We start from the raw sequence: 24,734 nt of genomic DNA on the forward strand, positions 1-24,734 counted from the left end.
AACACACGCACACAATACACTGTAGTGCTTTTGACAACAAAGGCCCCCAGTAAACCTTTTCACTAGAAATTTTCCTTTATCCATTCATGGAAATAGCACACCACAACAAACGCTGTTGTGGTTGGCCCTTGATAATGGGTCTGACTGCGGGAAAGCCCATGTGTTCGCAGCCATCGAAGCCCTGGAACCCTGCAATTGTCTGAAAGCAACACACGGATAGACACACACAAGTTTCACTCATATCCTAATGACTATTGGCGTAAAACCATGGACGTACATGTGTTGTAGCACCTCCCAGTTACTCCCTCCAGATGCCTAGGGATAAACACCCCCCTCACATACCATGCCACACTCCTAAAATCGCAACAACATGCCTTTCTCATGCTTACCACACCCCGAGCCCAAATGAAGCAGCAACAAACACCCTTTACTATGCGACATATTCGGAGATAATAACGTCCGCAATCAATGCAGTAGTTAAATTAAAATCAGCACTTGTTGGGATTATTTTATCTGCATCTTTTAACAGTGTGTAGCTGCTTTGAGGAAAAAGAGCAACCCAGGTGTATTGCTTATCAAGCCTATCCAGTTCACCTATACATGACCTTTCTTTAAACAGTTCATCTGGGTTTTATCATTCGATCATTCGCAATTCAAAGCTGCTTAGACATGTCACACCACCAAACCAGGTCTTCCATTTTTGGGAAGAAGAATCATACTAGTTCTAAACCAGGTCGGTCCTTTTCTGGGACAGAGGCATCAGCAAAGTGATTCTAAAGTGGAGCAGAATAGGAAGGGTCAAAACACTAAGTGTGTCACCATGCACCCAAATAACAGCATCATTATCGAGTTTCAGCACATGCAGATTATTTTAGTACCTACGTAAGCTAAATCCTGGTTTCTTTGTATGTACTGAATACGGCAGATGCTCTTGTTTTCAGATTAATTGAGGTGAGGTCTGTGACTAACATATGCTCACATCACATTGGATAAATGTTTTTATTCCTATGCAGTTATCAGAACATTTTGGACACAAAGATACACTGCCACCCAAAAGAATGGTTGTAGATACTAAACTTTTGTTATAATTTAGCTTAGTTTAGGATGCACATTCACCCAGACACTGTTTCAAGAACCTTATGCAATAGCACAACTTTAATTTTCATCCAGAGCTGCCTTAATCCATGGCAAAGAACTGTTCTTAACTCAAGTTTAGTCCTTTCAGCCACCTCTTTAGATGATTTCTTTGCATTACAACATCATTTCCATGACTACAGAATACATCTTCCTATATGGTTCTTTAAGGAGCTGCATCTGAGTTAAAATAATTTTTTCAGCTGAAACATATTAATCACTGCAGTAATTATTAAATTAAAGCGTCTAAAATATTCCCCTATTTAAATCCAAAATGTCATTTTTTTGGCCAGGCAGCGTACTTCCCTTAAAGAACACTACTTTTATGTTCTATTGTGTTGGAAAAGTATTGGTCCAGTTTTCTGCTTTTACTTTCCAGAATGCGGTCCAAATCAGATGAAAATTCCATGTGATGTCTCTTTAAATTTACTATTATCACACTGAAATCCCTATGGGGAATTGTTGCATGCCTTGCCATACTGTCATTTGCTTTAATAATTTTATCAGCAGCTACAGAGTGGTTTCCTGTCTGCTGGCTCCTGGTGACAGTAAACTCTCGTTTGACCAGCAGGGATAGAGGAGAAAGGAAGAGAGGCTTCATCTCTTTTCCTGCCCCATCATTTTTCTTCCTGTGAATCACTTCATCGGAAATGGGTTGCACACTCAGCATTCAGCAGAGTTCTATCCTCGGCGTACACACAATCTCCAATTACACAGCCGGCATTGATCCATAGGGTCATAACATTGATCTGTAGGGTTTTTCCATGCCATCCTCACTAACAGAGCTCCTAAATTGTGAACACAACACGGTAGTGTCCTCTTTTATGTGCAAACAAGAATATTGCCAAGGCAATGTTGGAATTGAAGCTTGCATCAGTGTTGATAGAGAAAAACGTTATTTGACTTCTGAGTATTATAGAATGGTTTTCATTGCATACCATCTCTGGCTACATACCGTACATATGCCCTGAAATAAGTAAAACCTTTCTTGAACAAATTCAGGACACAGTTTAAAATGGCATGGTATCTCAAGTTCATTGGAGATTAGTTTATAGTGGCCAAGTTGGGCCTCCAACAACACCTTTATAGCCAAAAAAAAGCCAAGCATTATCTCTATTTGCTGTACAGTTTGACTATACCCAGTCTCACCATCCTAGTGTTCTCTGTCTCACTCTATTCTATAGAGGTCACCGTGTGAAGCGTAATCATCGCTAAAGACTGCACTATTGTCAGACTTAACACACTGCTTACAACTACCCACCAAAAGTAGGTATAACTACAGTATACAATTCAATAATACTAAAAGATTCATCGGATTCGCTGATCTTTCAACTGGAATGTGTGTACCAATGCTCTTTGAAGCAGTTACCTACTCAGCCGGTCATGTGGGAGAAGCACAGGCCATGAATTCAAGTAAATACGGGTCTAGTGTTTCAGTTTAGTTTCACATCAAATATAAGAATAGGAAAAAATGTAATCAGACAAAGGCATGGTTGTTGGATCTAGATTGGTTCTCTCCTGTTTTGTTGTTTCTTTCAAGGTTTCTTTAAACTTCAGAGATAAAATAAAATAAATAAATAAATAAATAAACCAACCGGGTAGTTTTTAACCTTTTCAGGCTTTGGTGAGCTTGTACCCACTGCAGTCTTAGAGCGTTTTCACATTAGATATGATTGATTTGTACAGTTCCTAGAAATGATTTCTCTCCCTCTTCCCCCAAGTCCGCACTCCCTGTTGCCCAGCGTTCACATTGTTTTTGTTCCCCATTCTCGAGTACAAATGCATCCTCTCCGAAACAGCAGGTGGCAGCTCGCGACCCACCATTAAACACGGAAGAAGAAGAGTGCAAAGATGTTTACTTTTGTACTATGACTAATATTATTCATATTTCAAGGGAAAAATGTATGTGGGCCCTTGTGCTTTATTAGCTATGGTTGTGTAATTCAGAGAATAAGTTTTTTCCATGCTCAGGTATGACTTGCCCTCCATGTCTGAGTCAATTTGTGTACGCTGTACACAAGTATGCTGTACCAAATCCACTAAAAAAAGGTTCCCTGGCCTGGAACGATTGTGTTCTCACTGATCAAAATAAACTGACTTTGGGGGCGAACATTCTTTAAAACAATCCTAGAGACCCTAATGTGCAAACGTCCAAAGGTTATCATTCTTGAGTGTGTTGAGGTTTGCAGTGTGATGATATCAGATGCTTGTTCACTCATCACAGTTGTCAGGGATGGCTAATTTTATTACTTCCTTCTTGTCAGGCCAATCCAGTCTGGCCATTCTCCTCTGACCTCTCTCATCAACAAGGCTTTTTCCCACCCATTGAATTACTGCTTACTGGATGCTTTTTGTTGTTTTTTTCCTGCACCAACAACAATGCCTTGGTCAGAGTAAAGATGTTCACATGAACAGACGTTGATCTGCGTAGACTACATAATTTTATGCATTGCAGGGGTACAGGTGTTCCTCATAAAGCGTCCAGTGAAGCTGTAGTTAAAAAAGTCGCCAAAAGCAGCATCTCACCGAACAGGCATGCGAAGCAAAACGGAGATCTAGGTTGGATAACGGTTGTTCGGTCACACTCAAGCACTGAAAAGAACATCACCAGTGCTATGAAATAAAACAAGCTCCTATAACAATTTTTTTTTATCATTTATGCACTAATACACACTTTACTGATGTTTCATCCCAAAAAATTTGAAATGGGTTTCTTGGTCCATTTTTGTTTAACTAATGAAAATAAAAGTTGTCTAAATATTTGCTCTTTAGGAGAAGCTGGTGCTCTTGCCTCTGAGTGCAAAGTGATTAGAGTTACAAAGTTTATAACAGAATGGCCATGGTAAGTACAACAATTTGGCACAGACTGCATCACAAAATCCTTCTATGGCATTGCCTTTGTGGTCACGGGTTTATACCTTCATCTCAAAGCTATATAAGGGAATGCAAAGACCATAGGGTCATATCAACAGCATTTCACATTTGTCTTTGCCCAGCACTGTTTGCTACAGGTTGTCGTCAACTATACAAAGATGATGAAATTAGATAATTTAACGCTAGTTTGTCATCCACTGCAGCATGACTATTTCTTTTTGAAAGAGATGGCCTAGTGCTCTGCCAAAGGCTGTTTGCAAAATTTAAAATCAGTCACTAGCTGAATCTAGGCTTATTGATTTATTAGACACAAGGCAATCCCTCTTTAAGGTTTAGTCGGCAAGCTAGACTCAACAAAAATAAACGAATTGATGTAATCTGTATACTCACAATGATGCACTTAGCTACCTTAAATTAGCAGCAGACTATTCCCTGATAAGTTTTCAGCCCTTCTTCAAGCACTAACATTTTAATTAAGGATCTTCACCTTCATTAAACAAACTCTGCGTATTGACTCGCACGCTGAAAGCGCGACACGTGACGAAAGCCGTAAAATGTCCCTGTAAGGACTGTGAAAAGACTGAAGCTGCTCTGTCTTGTACAGCAATTCAAAACCAAAGCAGGCTTAAGAGACGTCCAGACAAAAACAAGCAATTAGTCTACGAAACAGGCCAAGAAATAAGGCCACTTAATAGCACCCATTGATATGCAAAGACGCTCGACATTCTCTGTGTAAGCTGAGCCAACGGACCACAGGGGTTGGCAAGGAGCAAAAAAAAAAAAAAAAAAGAGAGAATAAAAAAGTAAAGGCAGGAAAAAAGCAAGTGTACAACAGAGTGAAAAGAAAGCGAATAAAAGAGAGTGAGGGGGGGATAAGGGGATTAATTGCCAGTCCTGGTGGGGTACTTTTATCCTCTTCAAGCTATCTCAATTAGTTTAAGTCAGTTAGACATGCTACTATAATGACTGCAAAATTCAGAGTAAAATGGGGCTGACAAAAGTCATTATGGTGCTGCACGATCCACTTCATTAACCTTGTATGTAGTATGATCATAAGAAATCATCATTACTATATTAATATCAAATATTTAATATTAAGCATTAGTGTGGAGATCCCCAGGGATCAACCAATACAAAATTATCATGGCGCTGATTCGATTTGTATTGCAATTCATTTATTCAGTATTACAGATATCTTTAAAAAAAGAAAATAAATCCATCACATAGGATGCTGAGCTGCACACCAATGTGTGATTAGTTTAGAGCACACCTGTAGTGCAACCTGTACGATTATAGAGCAATGGCAACATTTTACCCACCTCAAATGCAAACATAAAAAAAAAAAAAAAAAATTTTTTAAATCGATTTAGGAGTCAGTGCGGTGGTGCATGTTCTGCCACATAAAACCCCACCCCACCCCATCTTAAATAAGCATGGCTGTTGTTCACTTTCAAAACAGCTTCAAATCACTGATATTAAAGGTACAGCATTTAAAAATATCTGATATCAGGGTGACAAAAGACAAGTAAATCTACTTCATGCTTTTTAAATCTTAATATTCAGTGATGGAAATGAACATTGGTGGTTCAGTAGAAGGTCCGGGTTCGAATCCCAGCCAATGCCCCAATCCCAGCCACTGGGTGCAGCAATGCATCATTAATATCGCTCCGAAGACCAGATAACATGGGATTGGTTTATGGAAGCTAGATTTACAATAATTTGTTTAATGGTTTGTTAAAATATTTTGTGTTTGAAGCCTTCTATTGGCTTGCGTAATCCATTAGCAAGTGTGGGAAAATGTTGGGAAAACTTCTCCTTAGAAACTTAGAACATGATACAAGATAATCACAACCTAGGTTTCTATCCAGTAGCTACTGTATAATTATAAGCAATTTGTGTATGGTGACTCAAGCTTTCTTGAAAGAGCACATACTGTTCTTTACTGTCGCTTTATCAAATGATCATACATCCCAGAGGTCCGCCGAAATGTGGGTGTTAATAGTCCAACTGAAATATTGCTCAACTAATGCATTCTTTCATACTTCAAACTCATTTTATTTCACTCCTCCTCCAAATATGCCATTTTATGTCTATGCAAATGAGCGCCTTCCATTAATGATTGGAGGAATGGAGATGCCTCCATTCATCAATGCATACTGCCACTTACCACAAGCTCAGAGAACATGCCGTCCAGCTCATCATAGCTGGGAATAGGGAGCGTGGGCTCCATGGTCTGCAGGACGAAGTCTTCACGCAGCCGGTAGGTGATCTCCGGGTGGTCATTGCTCTGGAAACAGCAGAAGATAAAGGACACGCCCCGGCCTCCGCCGCCACGCTTACGAGGCGCCATGGCTTCTCGAGGGGGAGGGGATGGGGCAGGGGTGAAGGGTAAGGGGCTGGTGTTCCTCCCTCAAGTGCCTCAGCTATCTAGGCTTGCCTCGGTCACAAAATTCTAAAAGAAAGAAGATAAAGGAAAAAGTTGATCAGTGGTGAAGTCAGTCATACGCCAAGCTAAAACATAACACAGGCCAGTCATCAGGATATCAGTTTTAGGAAAGTCCGGTGTGCTTTATCCTGTTTCAGAGGATGCATTACTACAGCTTACATCCACACATTGACCACTTAACATAGACTGCTTTAGAAAATGTAAGTGAAGACAGCAATTAGCTTGGAAACTTTTCAGAGCTACTTAGCAATAACAGTTTGTTCAGTACAAGCTATTCCTAATATAGTCCCAAACAAATCACCTGAAGCACAAAGCAAGAGAGGGTATTATTAGGCTGACTGCTGACTTTGTCTGGTTCAGGTTCATTTATAAAGGCTAACAGAAAAGGACTAGATGCGCTAGTGTCCAAGATCAGAAATAAAATCTCATTAAATTGTATGAACGTGGCAGAGTTAAGTTAACTTATACTGCAATAATAAAAAAAGTGAACATGGAGTCCACTAAATGTCTAAACAATGACTCCAGCCCTTAAAAGGTTACCCAAGCTAAGAATAAGACTACAGCATGCGCTATGGCGATCATTTACTTGTATAGCAGTTGGAAGACCTTCTTATACAGAATGACTTACACAAGTGCTTTAAATCTCTATTAAAATAATTCAATCAATAGAGATATTTTAGTAAATATAAAAAAAACACACACAAGGAAAGGGATGCATTAAAAAAAATATATAATTAAATAAGTGCTTGATGCAAGGCCTTAGTGAAGATGTAAATGTTCAGTCTGAATTCGACTCAGCTGTTTGGACATACAGGGAAAGTTCATTGCACCAGCTGGTTGCCAGGAGAGAGTAAAGTCTTGATGCATGATGCGAGAGAAAAAGGGCCGTCAAGCCGCGTTTGAGGGTTCAAAGGGAGTGTGGTGCAGAGCGCGAGTGATTCATCAAAATCTGGTATCAGCGTTACTCAAAGGAACCCAGCGGATTTTCCCAGCTATAGCACCATTATACTATTACACTGTAATAGTATACAATAGGTCTGCGCAGAGACGGAAGCCGTAGCCAGGCTGAACCCCTAAAACTCATAGGAAATCATATCAGAACCAGTCTGACTTACTGTATGACATGCCATGCATCATAATTAAACAGGAAATATGATGTCACTGGCTCATTATTTCCCCCCAAACAGGAGGCATGTAAAACTGACGTGTCAGAAATGCTCCAAAAAATGTCAGGAAGCATTACAGTGGAACAGCACAAACATCTATATTGCGTGTGAAGAACCGGTTGTGTTACAGACTGATGGTGAAGGGTTCTTATCACAGCTGGACATTTACAGTTGTGCCGTTTGACAGACAATCTCAAGGCCCTCAGATAAACAGTGGGAAAATCTACAAGCCAGTTCAAGCTTAGTGTAAACAATGCAGGGAAGAAAAATCCTTTGCATATAAGTAGTGAAAAAGTGGTGTCAAAAATAGCATGGGTGGACCACTCCAAAATATTTCCCTGCACTTTTTTAAATAACAGAGTGGGGTATGAACCCCCATCTGCTGGCTACCAATATATAATCCACACAGCTGGAGCACAGCTGAACCCTAACCCTTTTAGCCCGTCTGCCGCCACCAAGGAATCTCAAGGAGCCCAACCCTACAGGCTGAGATAATCCAATCCCAACTGCTCATACACTTACACCCGGGGTACAATCCCTGACATGAAGGATGTCCACAAACCTATTTCAAGATAAGTACAAATTTCACCTTAAGCTTGGTACACTGATTCTGGAAGACCAGACAATCTGACATGTGCAGCAGGGCAGAGGTACTAAGGCTTGCTCGAGCAGATAACCCCAGATTAGGCAGAAGAACATGAACATGCATGCATTCCTCTACTCCGTGGTGCAACAGATTGGTATGTGCCGTCTCTCCCAGCTGAAATTTGTACAGCCTACATCATTCCAGATAATAAGTAAGTAGTATTAAAGATCATGGTTTACAACGACATCGCCTTTCTGACTCTGAGACGGTGTTCAGGTCACATTATAGTAATAAAGGCAAGTATTAGACTACAAGACAATAAATAAGTAATCTATTTCCCAATTAAGGGGAATAAAGGGCTGTTTAAGATATCATATAAGCAATGAATGCACAAGATCAAATGACAATGCTAATCAGTGTTGTCTGGTCTACTCCATGACTTACTGTGATTTTTTTTTTAATCCTTTTTCATGCTCTTCAAGCTCAAGCAATGTATTTAGTATTCAGCTAACGGCTATAATAAAATTGTGACATTGCTTTTGTCCATTTCACTGTGATGGAGCGGTTGACCAATAGAAATAGGAATCACCAGCGATACAACATTATCACGGTACCTAGGTGCCGATTCGATTTGTATTGCGATCAAAATATTTATAAAAAATCCTCATTTGATGGTAGACATTTTTTTCGGATTTGGTTATAATTCTAAACAAAATTAGTAAAAAATTGTTGTGTGAGCAGTTTTGAGCACGCCACCTGCAGGATGCAAACTTTATAAAGAAAAATTGGTTTAATTTCATTTATTTGTGCCAAAACACAAACTGCTACATGTAAGTGAATTGTTTTTCCCCTTTATCAATGTTAACTAAGACTGCTTTCCCACTAGGCCCTAGGGTTGAATAATTTTTCGCTTAATTTCTATTTACCAGCACTAATGTTTATTGTCTGACTTCTCTTAGGCAGTCATATTTCTAACCGGTGTTTTAAGCTTTAAAATCTACTTAAAGTATCTAATAGGGACGGGAATCGCCGGGAACCAGCCAATACGATTTTATCATGATACCCAGGCGTTGAGTCGATTCTGTAAGTTTCATGATTTTAAAAATATCCAGATGCCATTCTAACCTTTTCTCAAATTTTGTTTCAATTTTAAACAATTTCAGCAAATAATTCGCTCCTACCAAACAGGATACTGTGCTGCCTGCCAATGTGTGACTAGTTTAGAGTGCACCACCTGTACAGTTATAGAGGAACTGCAACAAATGCAAAAAATATATATATAGTTAGGTGGGTGGTGGTATTGCACTAACCGCACATAAACTTAAAAGAAGAAGCAGCAACACATTTGCCAGGTAGAAGATGGAAGCTGTTTGCAGTTCCTGCAGAAAGCATGAGATATTTTTAAGGAATTTATCAATTTTAAAGAATTTAACATTTGACAGTTTCCCTAAACGATGTGAAGCAATTCTGAATCGAAAACTGAGCCATTGATTCAAAAAGACTGATTAAACTGCATAATCGATTGAATCACACAGCTGTACTACGCACAACTGATTCGTACAATTATCAGGTGTGCGTGCTCCTATATACACTCAACAGACACTTTATTAGGAACATCTAAACACCTGTTTATTCCTGCATTTAATTCATGCATTATTAATAATGTGCCAAAATTATGCAGTTACAAATTAAAAACTCAAGTTTCATTCAAAATACTCTGGTGATATGTATGACATTTGTTTAATAATAAAGTAACCTGATGCCTTATATAAGTCTCAAATCAGGCCAGCTTGTTCATTCATGATCACTTGGGATAGGTCCTATTCTGGTTCAGAAAATTTAGTCCAACCATAATTGTGCTCAGCACCACCCAGTACGTGCAAACATTTACTGACAATCAGTCTTGCGGAGGTGCAACACATTTCTTATATCTAATTACAATTAATTGCTTTTAATCAGGAAAAATAACATTCTCTAAAAACCAAAAAAAAAAAAAAAATGAAGCCATGTCACTAAATGTTATAAGAAAAACAATTTCTAATTAAGTGCAACAATCTCAAAAACTGGCTTAACAGAAATAAAAGCATACCTGAAGATACGCACCTAAAAGCAAAGCTATATTTCTTCACAACGCATAAAACAAAAACACTGTATTACTTACATTTCTGCATATAGGGCTGTTTGTTCTCGTATTTCCCTCAAAACAGACCCTTAGGGGTTTTGGATATCATGTGGCAACAACAAAAGGATCTTTATTTCCACAGAACACTGCCCAAGCTGAAGGATTACACATATTTCATACGGTAGACAAAACACAAAGAGACAGCAGCATGTGGAAAACACAAGCAACAAATAAAACAAAGATTAGGAAAGAGAGAGAGAGAGAGAGAGAGAGAGAGAGAGAGAGAGAGAGAGACTGAAGTCACTGGTTAGGAAATTGTTAGGAGGCAGGTAAGTAAAACTCACAGGTAAGCTTCCATGTTAGATCTACAAAGCACGGGTTTGTTTACCCGCGTACAGTGAGAAAAACAGAAATGAACCTGATGACAAACTGTCCTGTGAACACTGAGTAGCAGTTTTGCCAAGGGGGAAAAATTCCAAAAAGAAACACAATCTATCAACCCCATATCTTAAACCCTAAACCTCCCTCTCAAGAGTGATTCCTCCAACAGAATGCTTAAGACACACTTAAATAAGTCAAGTTACTCAACAGCTAATCGACTCATGGTGGTACTGTTGGTGTCGGGCAATAATGCACAGAAGGCCATTAAGCAAAAGGAAATTTTATTTTATTATTTTTTTAGTTAACGCTTATAGAGCTCAATAAAACGTGGAAAAACTCAATTTAAACGGGAAATATTTTGCCAGGAGTCGTCTTTCCAAAAGAAAACGCTACAGAACCAGTCATACAAGTTCTATATGATAATCCTGACACAATGACAAACACCACTATATATCCTCCATGAGCAAACATGATCTAATAGTGACACTGTCTGTCCATTAGCAAATAATCTACTGCTCTATTATACGGCTTTATGTCTAAAGAACATAGGCAATATTTTAAATAAACATCTTTTATTTAGGAATCAGTGTACGCAAGTCACTGCGTATCTTTGGCACTTTTCTGGCCACAAGCTTCAAAATCTAGGAGACACCAATCTGATCGACTCAAGTTTCCAATAGAAAAACTTTTTATTCCGTTACCATTGCAAATAAGGCACCAGTGAATTGTTCATGCAGATACTGAAAGATAGAAAACCAAGATCATGATATATATTCACAAGCATTATGTAATAATTAAAATGTACTTTTAATGCTCAATCAAGAAAACGCATATTATGCAAAGAAAGTTTCTCGTGTGCACAAATGAAAGGGACATTAATTAATCAATTAATTAATTATTTAATCAGTCAACCAAATAAATAAATAAATACATAAATAAATCACACACTTATTCAGTACATAATACCATAACGTTACGATCACCAAAACAGAGGCAGTATTTGTTCCGACACCTTTCTATCTGAACCAGCCATAACCTTTTCAGCAATTTGAGCTACAGCAGCTCTTCTATTTGATCGATGAGCCTTGGTCCCACCATGACCCTGTCACCAGTTCACTGGTTTTCCTTCCTTGGCGCACTTCTGGAAGGTCTTGACCACTAGAGATCGGAAGCATCCCTTAATAATTTAAGTTTTAAATGCTAGATAAATTATTTGGATATCTACCTTTTATCCATGCTGTTGTCCACTTTTTAGTTGTTTACTGATAACCTGATACCGATGAACTTTAAAAACAATCCATGAAACTTAAAAATTCTCTTTACACACTGTTCCGAGAATATGTAATGGTGGTGGAGCAGCAAACTGCAATGCCTTTATACTGAAGTCCATGGCGAAAAGTTAACTCACCCAAGCAAGAAATCGACATTTTGACAGAATCGGGAGCGGTTCAGCTGTCAGGTGGCATTATCTCATGTAAAAACAAACAAACAAAAAAAAACTATAATTATCTGGTGCGCATGAGAAAGTTTCTCATGAGCACCAGATAATTATAGGTTGTTGTTTTTTTGGTTTAAAAAAAAATTCATATACATATTAGGAACTTCCTCTGCAATATTTTTCAAAACCAAGATATACTTGAAAACAAGCTGTTAAGGACTATATGGCATAATGAACTGGACCTTTCTAATGCTCAGAGTAGCCTGGGACACGCTTCTAAGCTTCACTTTAGCTCGATAATTACGCAAATCGGGGCTCCTACTTTCCTCTCTGATGCCTTCAGACTTGCATACTTCTGGTCCTGGAGAAGCCTTAATCCGCCCCACAGGTGTGACTCCACACAACACATTCCACTTATTGCCAGCTGGCTTTTACCACAAACCTACTCGCATCTCCCACTTTACCCCGTAGTCTTTATGAATCAGCTCTCTAATTAAATCAAACATTTTCATTGGCTTTAACCACCTCCATGTGGAACTATTTTAAAATCAAAATCCATTCAAAAGGCGATAACTCTTCTGGGAAGGTTTATTAATAAAATACATTTCGACATTTCAATTACACTCCCCTCATTACTATGAACTATAAATGAGCCTCTTTTACCGTTTCATTGTGCATCGTGCACAGCACAGCTCGTATTACCATTTGAATATTCAAAGCTTTTAACGATTGCAAGGGCATTCCCTGATCTTAACTTGACAACAACACTGACACTAAGGTTATATTATTTTTTTCTCTACAAGAAGCTTTTCAAGAACCGAGGATTTGCTTAAAAACGTAAAAAATTTCACTTTTCCAATTTTCTAAAATGTTCAGTGACTCTTTTTTCAAAGCAGGCAGGTTTCTGCAGATTGTGCGTGGGTGTAGGCCGCCATGCTGATCATTGCTAATTGGTCACAGCAAGGTTGAGAAGGTGATTAACTGCCTGACAAAACATCAGCTAAATCACTTTGGCATCACGTCTGTAGTTTCACATAATTCTGTCTGTACATCCAGGCTGTTGTTCAGAACCTGTCGCTGCATTTAAACAAATTTATATTCGGAATGTTTATGAGGAGGTAAATTTTAATGTGTCAACCTTGTTTTTATTGCTGCTGAAGCCAAAACTTCAAAAATAAGTTATAGTGTGACGCTGATATGTCTTAGTATTTGTGCAGTCTGTCATTATTTACACAGACTCTATGGATTTTATCGTGGATAAAACCACATAGTGCAAATACCTAGATCGGGAACAGATCCGGCTCGATGATGAATTTTCAATTTGAATAAGAGGGGTGGTTTAAAACTTCCATAATCCATTCACAAGGTAAATATTAGCCAATAGTTATTAATGCATCTGATAATTACAAGGGTAGGGCAAAATTATAAGAACATTATAAAAAAAAATACATCATTTGACATAATCTCTTTGCTTTTCAGTACACTTTCAACAAGCTTTTTTATTCCCTTATTAAAAACTGTTTTACAGTACGCTGCTATCCAAGGGCATCGTAATTTTGCATGATTTTAAAGGTTCGCATCCACCGCAGTCTTCACTTCTTCACATCAGAAGTGTATCTTTGTCCTCTTAGAGCTCCTTTTAGGGGACCAAACTGGTAAAAGTCTGACAGAGCTAGATCAGGACTATAAGGAGGATGCTTTAACGTCTTAAAACAAAGTTTCAACAGTGTGGGCAGAAGTGCGCAAACCTTCAGTCATGCAAAATCATGACGCCCTTGGATAGCAGTCCTCTGCTTTTAATCCAAAGTCCAGGCTTCAGCTGTAATGAGCACTGTTGACTGTTGAACCTTTTTTTTGATAATGTTCCAATACTGGTCCCTGAGAATCCCAGAAAATTGAAGGCATTACATTTCAAGATGAGGATTTGAAGATGACTTTTTCTTGGGCTGCAATTAAGGATGTTTCCGTTCCATATTCTGCGGTTTACTCTCAGACTTGTAGTGATGAATCCATATCTCGTCACCAGTAACGATTCCCTTTAAGAATCTTTCACTTTCCTAAGGGTATCAGTCCAAAGTTTGTTTCTGCTCCTGTTTCTGCTCCTCCATGAACTGTCATGGAATATTCAATGTCATTCATCATATTTGTGGCAAATTAAAAGCTTTACAGCAGGAACAACCAGTTTGCACAGGTTAAAACAACTTAAACGGTAATTAAATGCCTAGAGCATGTAAAAGCACATCTTATAGGGCCGGTGTCCATGTAAACCGGGGAGTTAATCGGAATGATCTCAATAGACCCGAAGAAATACTGTCCGTGCAAACGTAGCTAGTGTTCAGTTTTTCCACTCATACAATTTTCCTGGTCCATTTCAACTTAATTAAACACTCTAAGAAAACTGTTGATATTCCCAGTGGTTTTGTATTGCTTCCACTGTCATTCTCCCATTACATTCGTTTGTATAAAAAACTTCAGTGCTTTACATGTATTGAGAGTTTATATCTAAATGTTTCCTGTGTTCAAAGCACAAGTTCTGATAGTTCCAGATTGCCGTTCAGAATTTCTCAAAAAGCATGCAGAATTGCTGTGCATCCTTTTTCTCAAATTGTCCATGACTTAAAAAAAAGCCAAAAGACAGTAGAGAACAGACACGACAAAGTCGTGCCTCACATTTGGGACGTGTGTGTCAGCACGGATACTGCACTGGCTGTGATATGACTTTATCGAATGTGACAAGTGAGAGACTCCAGCACACAGCAGTGCCCACGCACTAATGCCAATCGGCCCACATTGGCTTACAGTATTCATCTCTTCCTTTTTATAAAGCCATGTCAGCATCCTTGCAATTTCTGTGCGTCTCTTTCACGTTCTTTATAGAATAAATTATTCAACCAATAATTTTTTCTAGAGTTTCATCATGGACCTCTTAAGCATGGCATTGCACAACCATAACATTTACAAGTTACGAGCTTTAGTTAAAAGAGAAAAATGATGCCCTGTTCTACCCAACTCTAGTATAAAATGCTATGGAGCCCTGACAGGAAAGGATTCAGAGCGAATAAAACTGCTGTAACTATGTAAATCTTTACTGATTGTACAAACGTGGAATGTGTAGTGTGGAAGGAAAAACAGGAAAAAGAATATAAGGGGTGCAAATTCAAAGCCCAGGCCTATTCCTTTCATAAATCTGCATCATTTGAATATGTAACCCAAAACCTTGTTTAAAAATACCAGAATGCAACTTAAAAAAGAAAAAAATATGCATTGCACGTAACTTATGCTTGTAAATCAATCATATCTTGGGTTATGTCGTTCATTTGACATCGATTTTTACCCACAGTACCTGAATAACTGAATCACTCTCAGCCAAACTGTTAACTACTGTTGTCACTTTACTGTCCTAATGTTTTAAATCAGCCTCTTCAAAAGTGTGTCAGAAAAGTCATCAGTCCTGTTTTCTAGCAGCAAACATTTTCTACATGCACATCCATCACATTGTGATTTGATTTTGGCTTTCATCCATCCTTAACCCCTCCCTGATTAATTAAAATTGATACACCATGTCAATAAATACGTGTGTGAATGTAGCTTAAGGCAAATTGCATACACTGTGGGTTAACGCTAGGATTTAAACCTGGATATAGGCTACAATCCCGTCCAAAGTTTAAATGTGTTGATTATGTAACAAATCGCAGCAGCAACCTCATTTCCCCTTTCGTCTGTTCCAAACACTGATCCTGATCATCTGTTCCCGTTTCTCACTGGTTCATGCCTTAAAGATGATTTTAATGTTTAAATGATTCAGAGGTGGCTGTGTGATAAGAACCCAGACTCATCGCTTCCTCCTTTACAGGAAATTGAGGGATATAACACAGATGGAACACATTTTGAAAGATGTCACATGGCATTTTCTTGGACAATTTTAGGGTTAAATGTCCTACTATGTGACAAATGTCACGGTGATGTTTCCTTATTTTGTTTTATATATCGAAAAACAATCAAAACAGGATAAATATAAAATATGAGATGTTAATAAATCATTAGAATTGGTAAATAGAATGAAATTTACTGCCAAGGTGCTAACCAGATACATCATTTTGGAAATGATGTCATGGGTACATAAATTCGCAGACTGTCACATGACCGTACAGGATGTTAATTAGCTGTCACTTAGGGACTTCATGAGTTAAAGTCAAGGATAAATTTGAATAAGGTACTTTCCTAAACTTTTAAATGGTTTGCGACACCAGTGCCACCCTGGGTGCTTATGGGCTGCCAAACAAAAAAAAAAAAAAACATTCCTTTAAAACTGGTCAGGTACAGGGACTGAAAATGAAAGAAAGAAAAAAGTCCTTCAGGAAGCCTATTCTAGACTACGTTAAAAAAATACAAATCTAATTCCTGGAGGGAAAATATGAAGCCATGAGAGGTGACTCAAGCCTTGCACATTACTGTACATGCTTGTTTCTTCTTGCATTTTCAATAGTGTCTCTGAGGCATGAAGGACATAAAGCCAGTTTGCTGTAAATGTCACTGAGAATGTAAGGAAGCCCAAATCCCTTGATTACAGGAGCGCCGAACTCAGATTTCCAGCCCTACTTCACTCACAAACCACGTTTAATGTCTCCTACACCTAGTGCAACCCCTAATTTAAAAACACCCCCTAAAACATTTCGCACACTGATAAGAGAGTTCTGACACTGGGCAGGCCTAAAATAACTTTCTTGAATCAACAGACTACGGAGAGCCGCTAGGGAGCGATTAGTAGCTCCTCCCGGTGTGGGCTTTGCAGGCACGTTTAAAGAATGAGATAAGGTCTGCGTTTTTACAAAAGAGGTGTTGAGTAACGGGCCTATTATGAGAAAGGTCCTACATTAATCACCCAGGCGGTGGTAGTTCGAGGGCTAGGCATTGGATGTCCCGTTTGTGTTATAATAACCTCGCGAACCACCGAGCTGACCAGCGAACGCTCCGCAACTAAAGCAGCGGCATGATCCAAACACAACCAGCCCTGAGGTGAACCCACAGAGAGGCTCAAATTCCATACTCCCTCAGTCATGTCTTTGGGAACTCTGAGAAGGGGGGAAAAAAAAAGATAAAGAGGTAGGAGAGCTGTTCTTCCAAACAGATGGCTTGTCAAACGTGTTCAGCAGACAATGAGACCCATCCCCCAACTTAACGTTTGCACAAGCCACACATATCCACCCGCCACTGACCCACCCAAACACTCCTCACAACACTCCACCACGTCTCACACACACACACACACTTCACCGTTGGGAACCAAGGTCAGAATGGGTTCAGTGGGTTGTTATTATTAGCAAAAGTACAGTAAGCAAAAAACTGCTTTCTAAACAATGGGGGTTTTTTTTTTAGGAAAAATGCTCAGATTATGCATTTACAGTTTGTGTGACAAGCCAGAAAAATAAGATTAAAAAGCTTCTACCTGACATTACTAGATCAATTTCTATTACTGATACTATAACTCATATCAGGATGCTGAACTTTCTTCGAGATCTACTCTATAAAGTGTCAAAGGCATTGTTTTATGGCAGTTTGTGCCTCGTGTTCGCATGCATGATGACAAAACAGTTAAATATGTCACGAAAATCCTAAATATAAAGACAATCAATGAGAGAACCGCAGGAGCGTGTGAGCTCCATGCTTCGGCTGCATATGTGAAACACCTGAAGTCATTAAGGCAGGAAGTAAGCCGGTGGATTAAGGGTAGGTTGCGACCTTTGGAAGCGTGCAGCAAAGAAGGAGCACGATAGAGCAAACGAGTGGACTCACTGATCACCATGTTTACAGAAAACAAATACAATATATTCTAACTATATAATTATCAAAGCAACCAGGAAAAAAAGAAAAAAAACAAAAAACAGAGATGGTCAGTATGGACGCACGGAAACCGTGTTAGGAGACCACGCCAGAGGAGTCGGCCATCCCTCCTTCAGCTGCTGTTGCCATAGCAACTATCACCTGCGATGCCGGCTTGTGAGCCGACCTTTTTTTTTTTATTATTCCTAAATCATATCACATAGTTAATTGCCAAATCCTCATGTTTTGATTGTGTATTTGTGGGATTAAATATCTATACAGGTTAAAATGCTGAAACTGAGCAGTACGTTATTTCTGCTGGTCATTATAATAAAAAAGTAATAAAAATGACCACACCCCGTGAAAAAAAAAAAAGAGCTAGAAGATGGACACATAAGTGACAGGTCAGTAACTGTTCATGACCTGATTCAACACAGCGCCAGCGGTGATTAGTTTACGTTTGATTGCTATGAACCAAAATCAGGAAAATCGGTGCCTTCATAGATATTAAAGACCAAAGCTTATTGAGCCATTAATAATTCAGTAAACTGTTCAGATTATAAAAGGGAATGTAATTAAGGTTTAGACACAAAGCCAGCTGAAGATGAATGATTCAACGATGGTCCGGCTATCTCGGAGAGAAAAAGAGAGAAAGGAATCTGTAGAGTGATACACTTTTGTGTTATCTACTGTTATATCATTATCATCATCATCATCATCATCATCACGAACCCACATGGCACGTGACACCCTGATAGAAAAACGGATGATAACCCTGAATGAGCTGAAAAACAAGGTCATCCATTTTCAAGGTCCTTTTTTTTTACCTTCTTATCTAATGGATGCCAACAGCCTCCCCCCCTCATCTCACACACAGATACACACACACACATACAGACACACCTCTCTGGGGAATTAATACACAGAGCATATGAGAGGAGGAAGGGTGGATTACTAACAGCAATCCCGCATCATGCCGGTTTTCAATACTGGTAGCTGTGACAGTGCGGACAACTGACAAAAACGTCCCTCAAACCCCTCCCGGTAATAAAGCAGCAGCAGACACCTTGAGCTGTCACACACACGGGTTGGGGGGCGGGGGGATTGTGGCGTTTGAGAGAGCGAGCGTGAGAGAGAGAATACACACGTGTTATTCAGCACCTCACAGACGTCAGAACCCCCATCTCCCCCCCCGATGAAGATAAGACCAAGCTGGCGACATCGCACATTCCAGACGGCTACTGTAAGTGCGGAGAAAATCCTGTCACTGTTCACTCTTACCCTTTACAACTCTGCTCTGACGCCGTCTGCCGAAGGCATCCCTCCACAGTCGACATGATCGTCTCCGCATCAATCTCCTCTGACATGAAGCTCCGGCATTTCTAAATCCAGGAAATTTCTCACACCTATGCTTTTCACTCCCCAGTCAGTCAGCCGGTTCTCTCACACACTGCTGCCCACAAACTCAACCAAACCTCCTTATCTCTCTCTCTCTCTCTATGTCTCTCGCTCACTTTCACACAAACACACACACAGATGTTACTCCGAACAAGCCACACCCCTTTTCATCACTCAGTCTCCTGATAGGACGCCTGCTGTATGAAATCGCCGCCCACTGCTCGTTCTCTCCTTCCCTTCAGCCGGGGTTTTTTTTTTTTTTCCCTGTTCACACCCTCATGGCCTCCTGCTGTAGTGTTAACAGCCAGGGTGGAGATCTGACATGTGAAATACTTTCTAAATATTAAAGGGTATTAGACTTAAACGGGCGCACGCAAACCTTAACCATGTGCTAATATTTAATGTTCATGTTACAAGATTGATTTTCTCCTTCCAATTCATGATCTCATTGCGTCTAGGAACTTTTATACCACATGCTTGCACTTGACATATGCCAAGTTGTAATTTCACCAGCCTAGGAAAAACCACTCATGCGCTCATCTTTTTTGAAATCGGATGATTTCTTCATTTAAAGCCGCACCCTGTACTTTTTTTATTTTTCATTATTGGAGGAAAACATGGGGTTTGTAAGCTGCACCCTATCATATTTCTGGTGCATGTGTCATATGGAAGATATAAAAAGTCTACACACCCGTGTTAAAATGTTAGGTTTTGTAATATAAATAAATGAAACCTAAGATCAACTTTGCAAAAGCATTTCTTTCTCCTCATTTTTTAAAGCGAAAAAGCAAGGTTAAAACTGAAAAAAAAAATGCAGAACTGTAGTGTGCACAGACTTAAAAAATGTGACAGACTTAACTGATGACACATATACAAATGTCAATGTAATTATACAACCAAATTGAGTAATCTGATTGGAAGAGAGGAACTCAATAAGAGGTGATGATAAACCGTAACAGAACTGGGACATTTAACTATATGTAGCACTCCGTGTCACGGATGTTCAAAAGTTATCAGTAGAGTGATGCAAAAGAAACAACAGTCTTACCATGGAACACCATGAAAGCCAGAATCAACAAATGGAGAAAAATCCGGCACCACAGTGAGATTATAAAGCACAGGATATCCTACCGAAATTGACAACAGAACAAGAAGAAAGCTGCCAAAAACCTGCGAAGAGAGCTACAGTAATCTTACAGGAGCTGCAGGAAAATCTGGCATGAAATGGTCACTTGATGCATGTGACAATCCCTGGTATTCTTCACATGTCTGGCCTACGAGGTAGGAAGGCTACACGGAAAACCTGTGTCTCATGCATGTCCAAGTCTACACAATAACAACCTAAACTAAATTGGGTACAATCTGGTCTAATGAAAAAGCTTGAACACTTTGGAAAAAAATCTAAAAGGTCTATGTTTGTCCAAAGCACAGGAACACTGTGACCACCTTTAATCTAGGAGCAGAGGGAATAAGGCGGTGTGAAAAGAGTGAACCCCCTTTCGCAAATATGTTTATAAATGCGTGATATGTGCAACGCAGTTATCCGTACTTAGCTCACATGCATTTACTGCTTTTGGAAGAAATAGTTTGTGGGGTTATTTCAGATCTATGTGGTACACTTGACAATTGGTGATGCTGATGTGGAGAATGCCATGCCTACTCGAATAGAAGAAAGCTACATGCTGCTTGAAAGCAAACACTGTGGCGGCTTAGTGCAGCTCTGTGTGAATTATAAAACAAGTGAAAGTGGGAGATTGGTCTTATTTTTATCATTATGGTGCAATTCTGACTTAGTTTTTTGGTCAGATCAGATTTCATGATGGTTCACATTCATAATTACTGATTCATAAACTGATTTTTTTTCTGACTCTTTTCTGATCTGGGTTAAAATATCACTCATTCATTTCAAACAATAAATGCGATTTTGCAAAACATGCTTGGGATTTTTCTTAAGGTCCAGAAGAGGAAAGTAGGCCAGATACTTGATGGACGGACGGACGGATGGAAAAGGAAAATTGTGTGCTATTGTATTTATCATCCATTGCTAGTGTTGCTATGAGATCCCTACGTTGCCGATTCTGACTGACGTCAGCGAGCATCCCACGCATGTACCAAGGCACAATTTGTATCTGCCCATTCTCATTCAAGGTGCATGACCGTGTACAGGATCTGCATATAGAACTACATACGATTGGGACTTAGATTCGAGGTAAAAAACAGCCCTTTAAAAACCAAATCTGTATCACATTAGGCTTAAAAATAGAAATTAAGTCACTTGACTAGTTTACTGGTTCAGTTTAAATGATTGGTATACTAGTGATGCTGAAGTGGTTAAAAGTGACAAGAGGGGAAATGAGGTTGCAGCTAAAGTTGGTAACGTACATAATCAGGCAATTTTCAAATGATATCTTTAGGGACTTTGCGGCCTGTCGCAGTAAAACATTTATTCCCATTTCTTCGCTTTATTCAACATCATTACGTTTAATTTCATTTATTATGAAGAAATAAGGGTGGCTCAAGACTTCTGTACAGTACTTTACATCATTAACAAAAACATTCATAATATAAATGAGGCCAAGTGGGTTTCTATTACTATAAAGGCCAAAAGTTTCTCCAATCTGTTTTTCATTTTTGTGTCCAGCTCGATCATGCCTAACATGCAGGCTGCTTAGAAGAGTCTATTAGAGAATATTACTGTTCCCTTCGCCAACTGATCCAGATTAGAAGAGCCAGTAATACACCTTAACACCGTCAATAAGATGTAATTTTATTGCATATATACATTTTATGTATATGTATGCGTGTCCACAGTATATACTGTACAGTGTCTAAACCCTTATAAGTGATATTACACCATAAAGCTATCTGTATCTATATACACAAATACATTCATTCATCTTCTAGACCACTTATTCTATATGGGATCGCGGGGGGCCCTGGAGCCTTTGCACACAAGGTTTGCCAATCATTCGCATGCCACACACACCAATTAACCTAATCTGTTTGTCTCTGACTGTGTGAGGAAACCGGAGAGGAACCCACCAAGCACAGGGAGAACATGCACACAGAGTCAAAGCAAGAATCGCACCCTGTACCCTGGAGATGCTCGGCCACAGCGCTAACCACTACCCCACCGAGCCATTCACCCGCCCACCCTGCGACACCTGTCCATCATTGGATCAACCGATGAAGAACTAATGCAGAGTGCACACTATATGATTTAGCCCAGGCTCTACAGGGTAATCTCATGTAGCATGAAAATATGGCTAATGTCATTTTCTCAGTCCATGTGCTGTTGCTTTGATATTTTTACACGTTTGACATTCTTGGTGATGAATCTTGTAATGTGTAATCACTTCTATGACAAGTGGCAAAAACAGTGATGAGTAACAGACAGCAACTGTGAGAGGAAGTCCTTAATCCAGTTATATTATTCATCCGTCTGTGTGGGAGTTCAAATGCAAAGTGTACGCATAATAATAATAATGCCTAGGACAACTGGATTTTCTGTACAAAACATTGAAGAAACGAGCCACCACAGACAGCCGCCCTTGACAACGTCAGACGATCTGCAGCTCATGGCTACAAAGGGACCAGGTGTTTTATCATCAGGGACACCAACAGACAAAAGAGAATATAGAGCGTACACAACACATCATCCACAAAAACAAGGGATTACAAGTGATAAAGTCAAGCAGTGTCAATGAAATGATTCGGAAAGTCGTGTACTCATGTCCATGTGACTTGAGGGAATAAAGAACCGTGCGCTTCTTCAGACAGGTAGAGACAAGCACAGGAATGAGCACAGACTCTAGAGCACAAAATGTCTTAATGACATCTCCCACTGCTTTCTAACAAGCCTAGAATGTAAATGCAAACCACATTTCTTTAAACTGGTACACTGTACTCCCCTGCTCTGAAGACAGGATGCGTTCATAATCCATTGGCTTTATCCTACTTCTCAAATAAACGGACACTCCACAAGAAAGCACAAAGGAAACTAAGTTTAAGGAATTCAATTGAGCATATGCTTTGAGGAGACTTTTCCTGAATCAGCACACCACAGAAGGTCAGAGCAGGCTCCATCATGCCTCCAAAGGGGAGCATCTGCCTACAGTACGTGTGCGTTTTACAGATGAGGTGTCGGTCATGTGGAAAGGCTGCTATATCCTGCAGTGACGGCTAGTAAACATCAAAACCATCATGAAGCGTTAAAAGCAACTTTATCATAATAATTAAGCGAAACAACAGCTGGGTGAGGTGTGACTGAGATCATTCAGCAGACGTGAGGTCATCGTACTTTATGAATAAAGGTTACAAATCGAGACTTGCAATAATCACTACTATGGAGATTACCACTGGCTAAAAACAGAGCAGTTCAACTTTACTATATGTTCCTACATTCTCATTATAGCTTAACCACAGACCACAGTAAGAAGTACACTAATATAGACAGAGATACAGTAGTACAGATACACAGAAGCTAATACAGATAAGGTAATTCAATCAGGGGCAGTGGGTTAAGGCTCTGGGTTACTGATCAGAAGATCGACAATTCAAATCACTGGCTGCTATGGTGGGCCCTCGAGGAAGGCCCTTAACCCTGCCTTCTCCAGGGGCGCTGTATAACGGCCGACCCTACGCTCTGACCCCGGGCAACAAGCTGGGATATGCGAAGAATGAAATTCACTACATAATGGCTATACTGCAAGTGTGTATGGGAATTTTTCACCATAATTCCAGAAGCGCATTTGGAAAGTCTGATGTTTGAAAAGACCTGGTCCCAAGCTTGTGCGTCTCAATATGGTTACTGGATTTAAAGCGTCTTGAAATGGGACTGATACAGTGCTTTTTGGAACTTATAAAGATTGGAAAATGGGTATATTTAAAAAAAAAATTAGCATCTTCAAGTTAACGTGTTTGTCTGCTCACCTTGTTTTTTTTTTTAGTAACCACACCCTGACTCTGCATGGCCAAGCCACTTTGAAAGCTCCACTAAAAGGCTGTAGTGAGTGTGTCGACATTTCACTTAACCTGGTTATAATTTCTCAGATTTATTAAATTCAATAATAAAATTTATTAAAACTAGCAACGTAGTCTGGACAGTCCAGAGACACATGGAATCACGTGGCACATCAGCATTTCAGCATTTGCACTTTATTTAACTAGGTGCGACACAGAAATTGGCCGTTTACCTGCAGCCATATAAATAACCCACAGCCAGCAGCTTTGAAACTGATAACAAACCCAAAGCAGAACCAGTTTTGAGATGTGCCACCAGGGAGATACATCAAAAGATCGCTATCTGGTTATACTGAATATGAGCACCTGGATACGCAGTACACAACCCTACGACAGCTGAAGCCCCT

General features: G+C 39.5%; 1 protein-coding gene across 3 annotated transcripts in view; it reads right to left on the bottom strand.

Annotated features, from left to right (window-relative positions):
- The window catches only part of daam1b (dishevelled associated activator of morphogenesis 1b), a 70,416-nt gene that overhangs the window by 27,939 nt on the left and 17,743 nt on the right, over positions 1 to 24,734 (bottom strand). For 2 of the 3 annotated variants that reach the window (XM_053488861.1, XM_053488863.1), the window contains exons 1-2: positions 19,249 to 19,446; positions 6,176 to 6,460 (exon numbers count right to left, since the gene is read on the bottom strand). In XM_053488861.1, coding sequence (XP_053344836.1) covers positions 6,176 to 6,358 — 183 coding nt within the window. In that variant the 5' untranslated portion in view covers positions 6,359 to 6,460; positions 19,249 to 19,446. Of the gene's footprint in view, positions 1 to 6,175; positions 6,461 to 19,248; positions 19,447 to 24,734 lie in introns of those variants that run through there. The other variant, XM_053488862.1, reaches the window with a different exon arrangement.

Source organism: Clarias gariepinus, chromosome 27 (genome assembly GCF_024256425.1).
Source record: "Clarias gariepinus isolate MV-2021 ecotype Netherlands chromosome 27, CGAR_prim_01v2, whole genome shotgun sequence".
Classification (NCBI taxonomy): Eukaryota; Metazoa; Chordata; class Actinopteri; order Siluriformes; family Clariidae; genus Clarias; species Clarias gariepinus.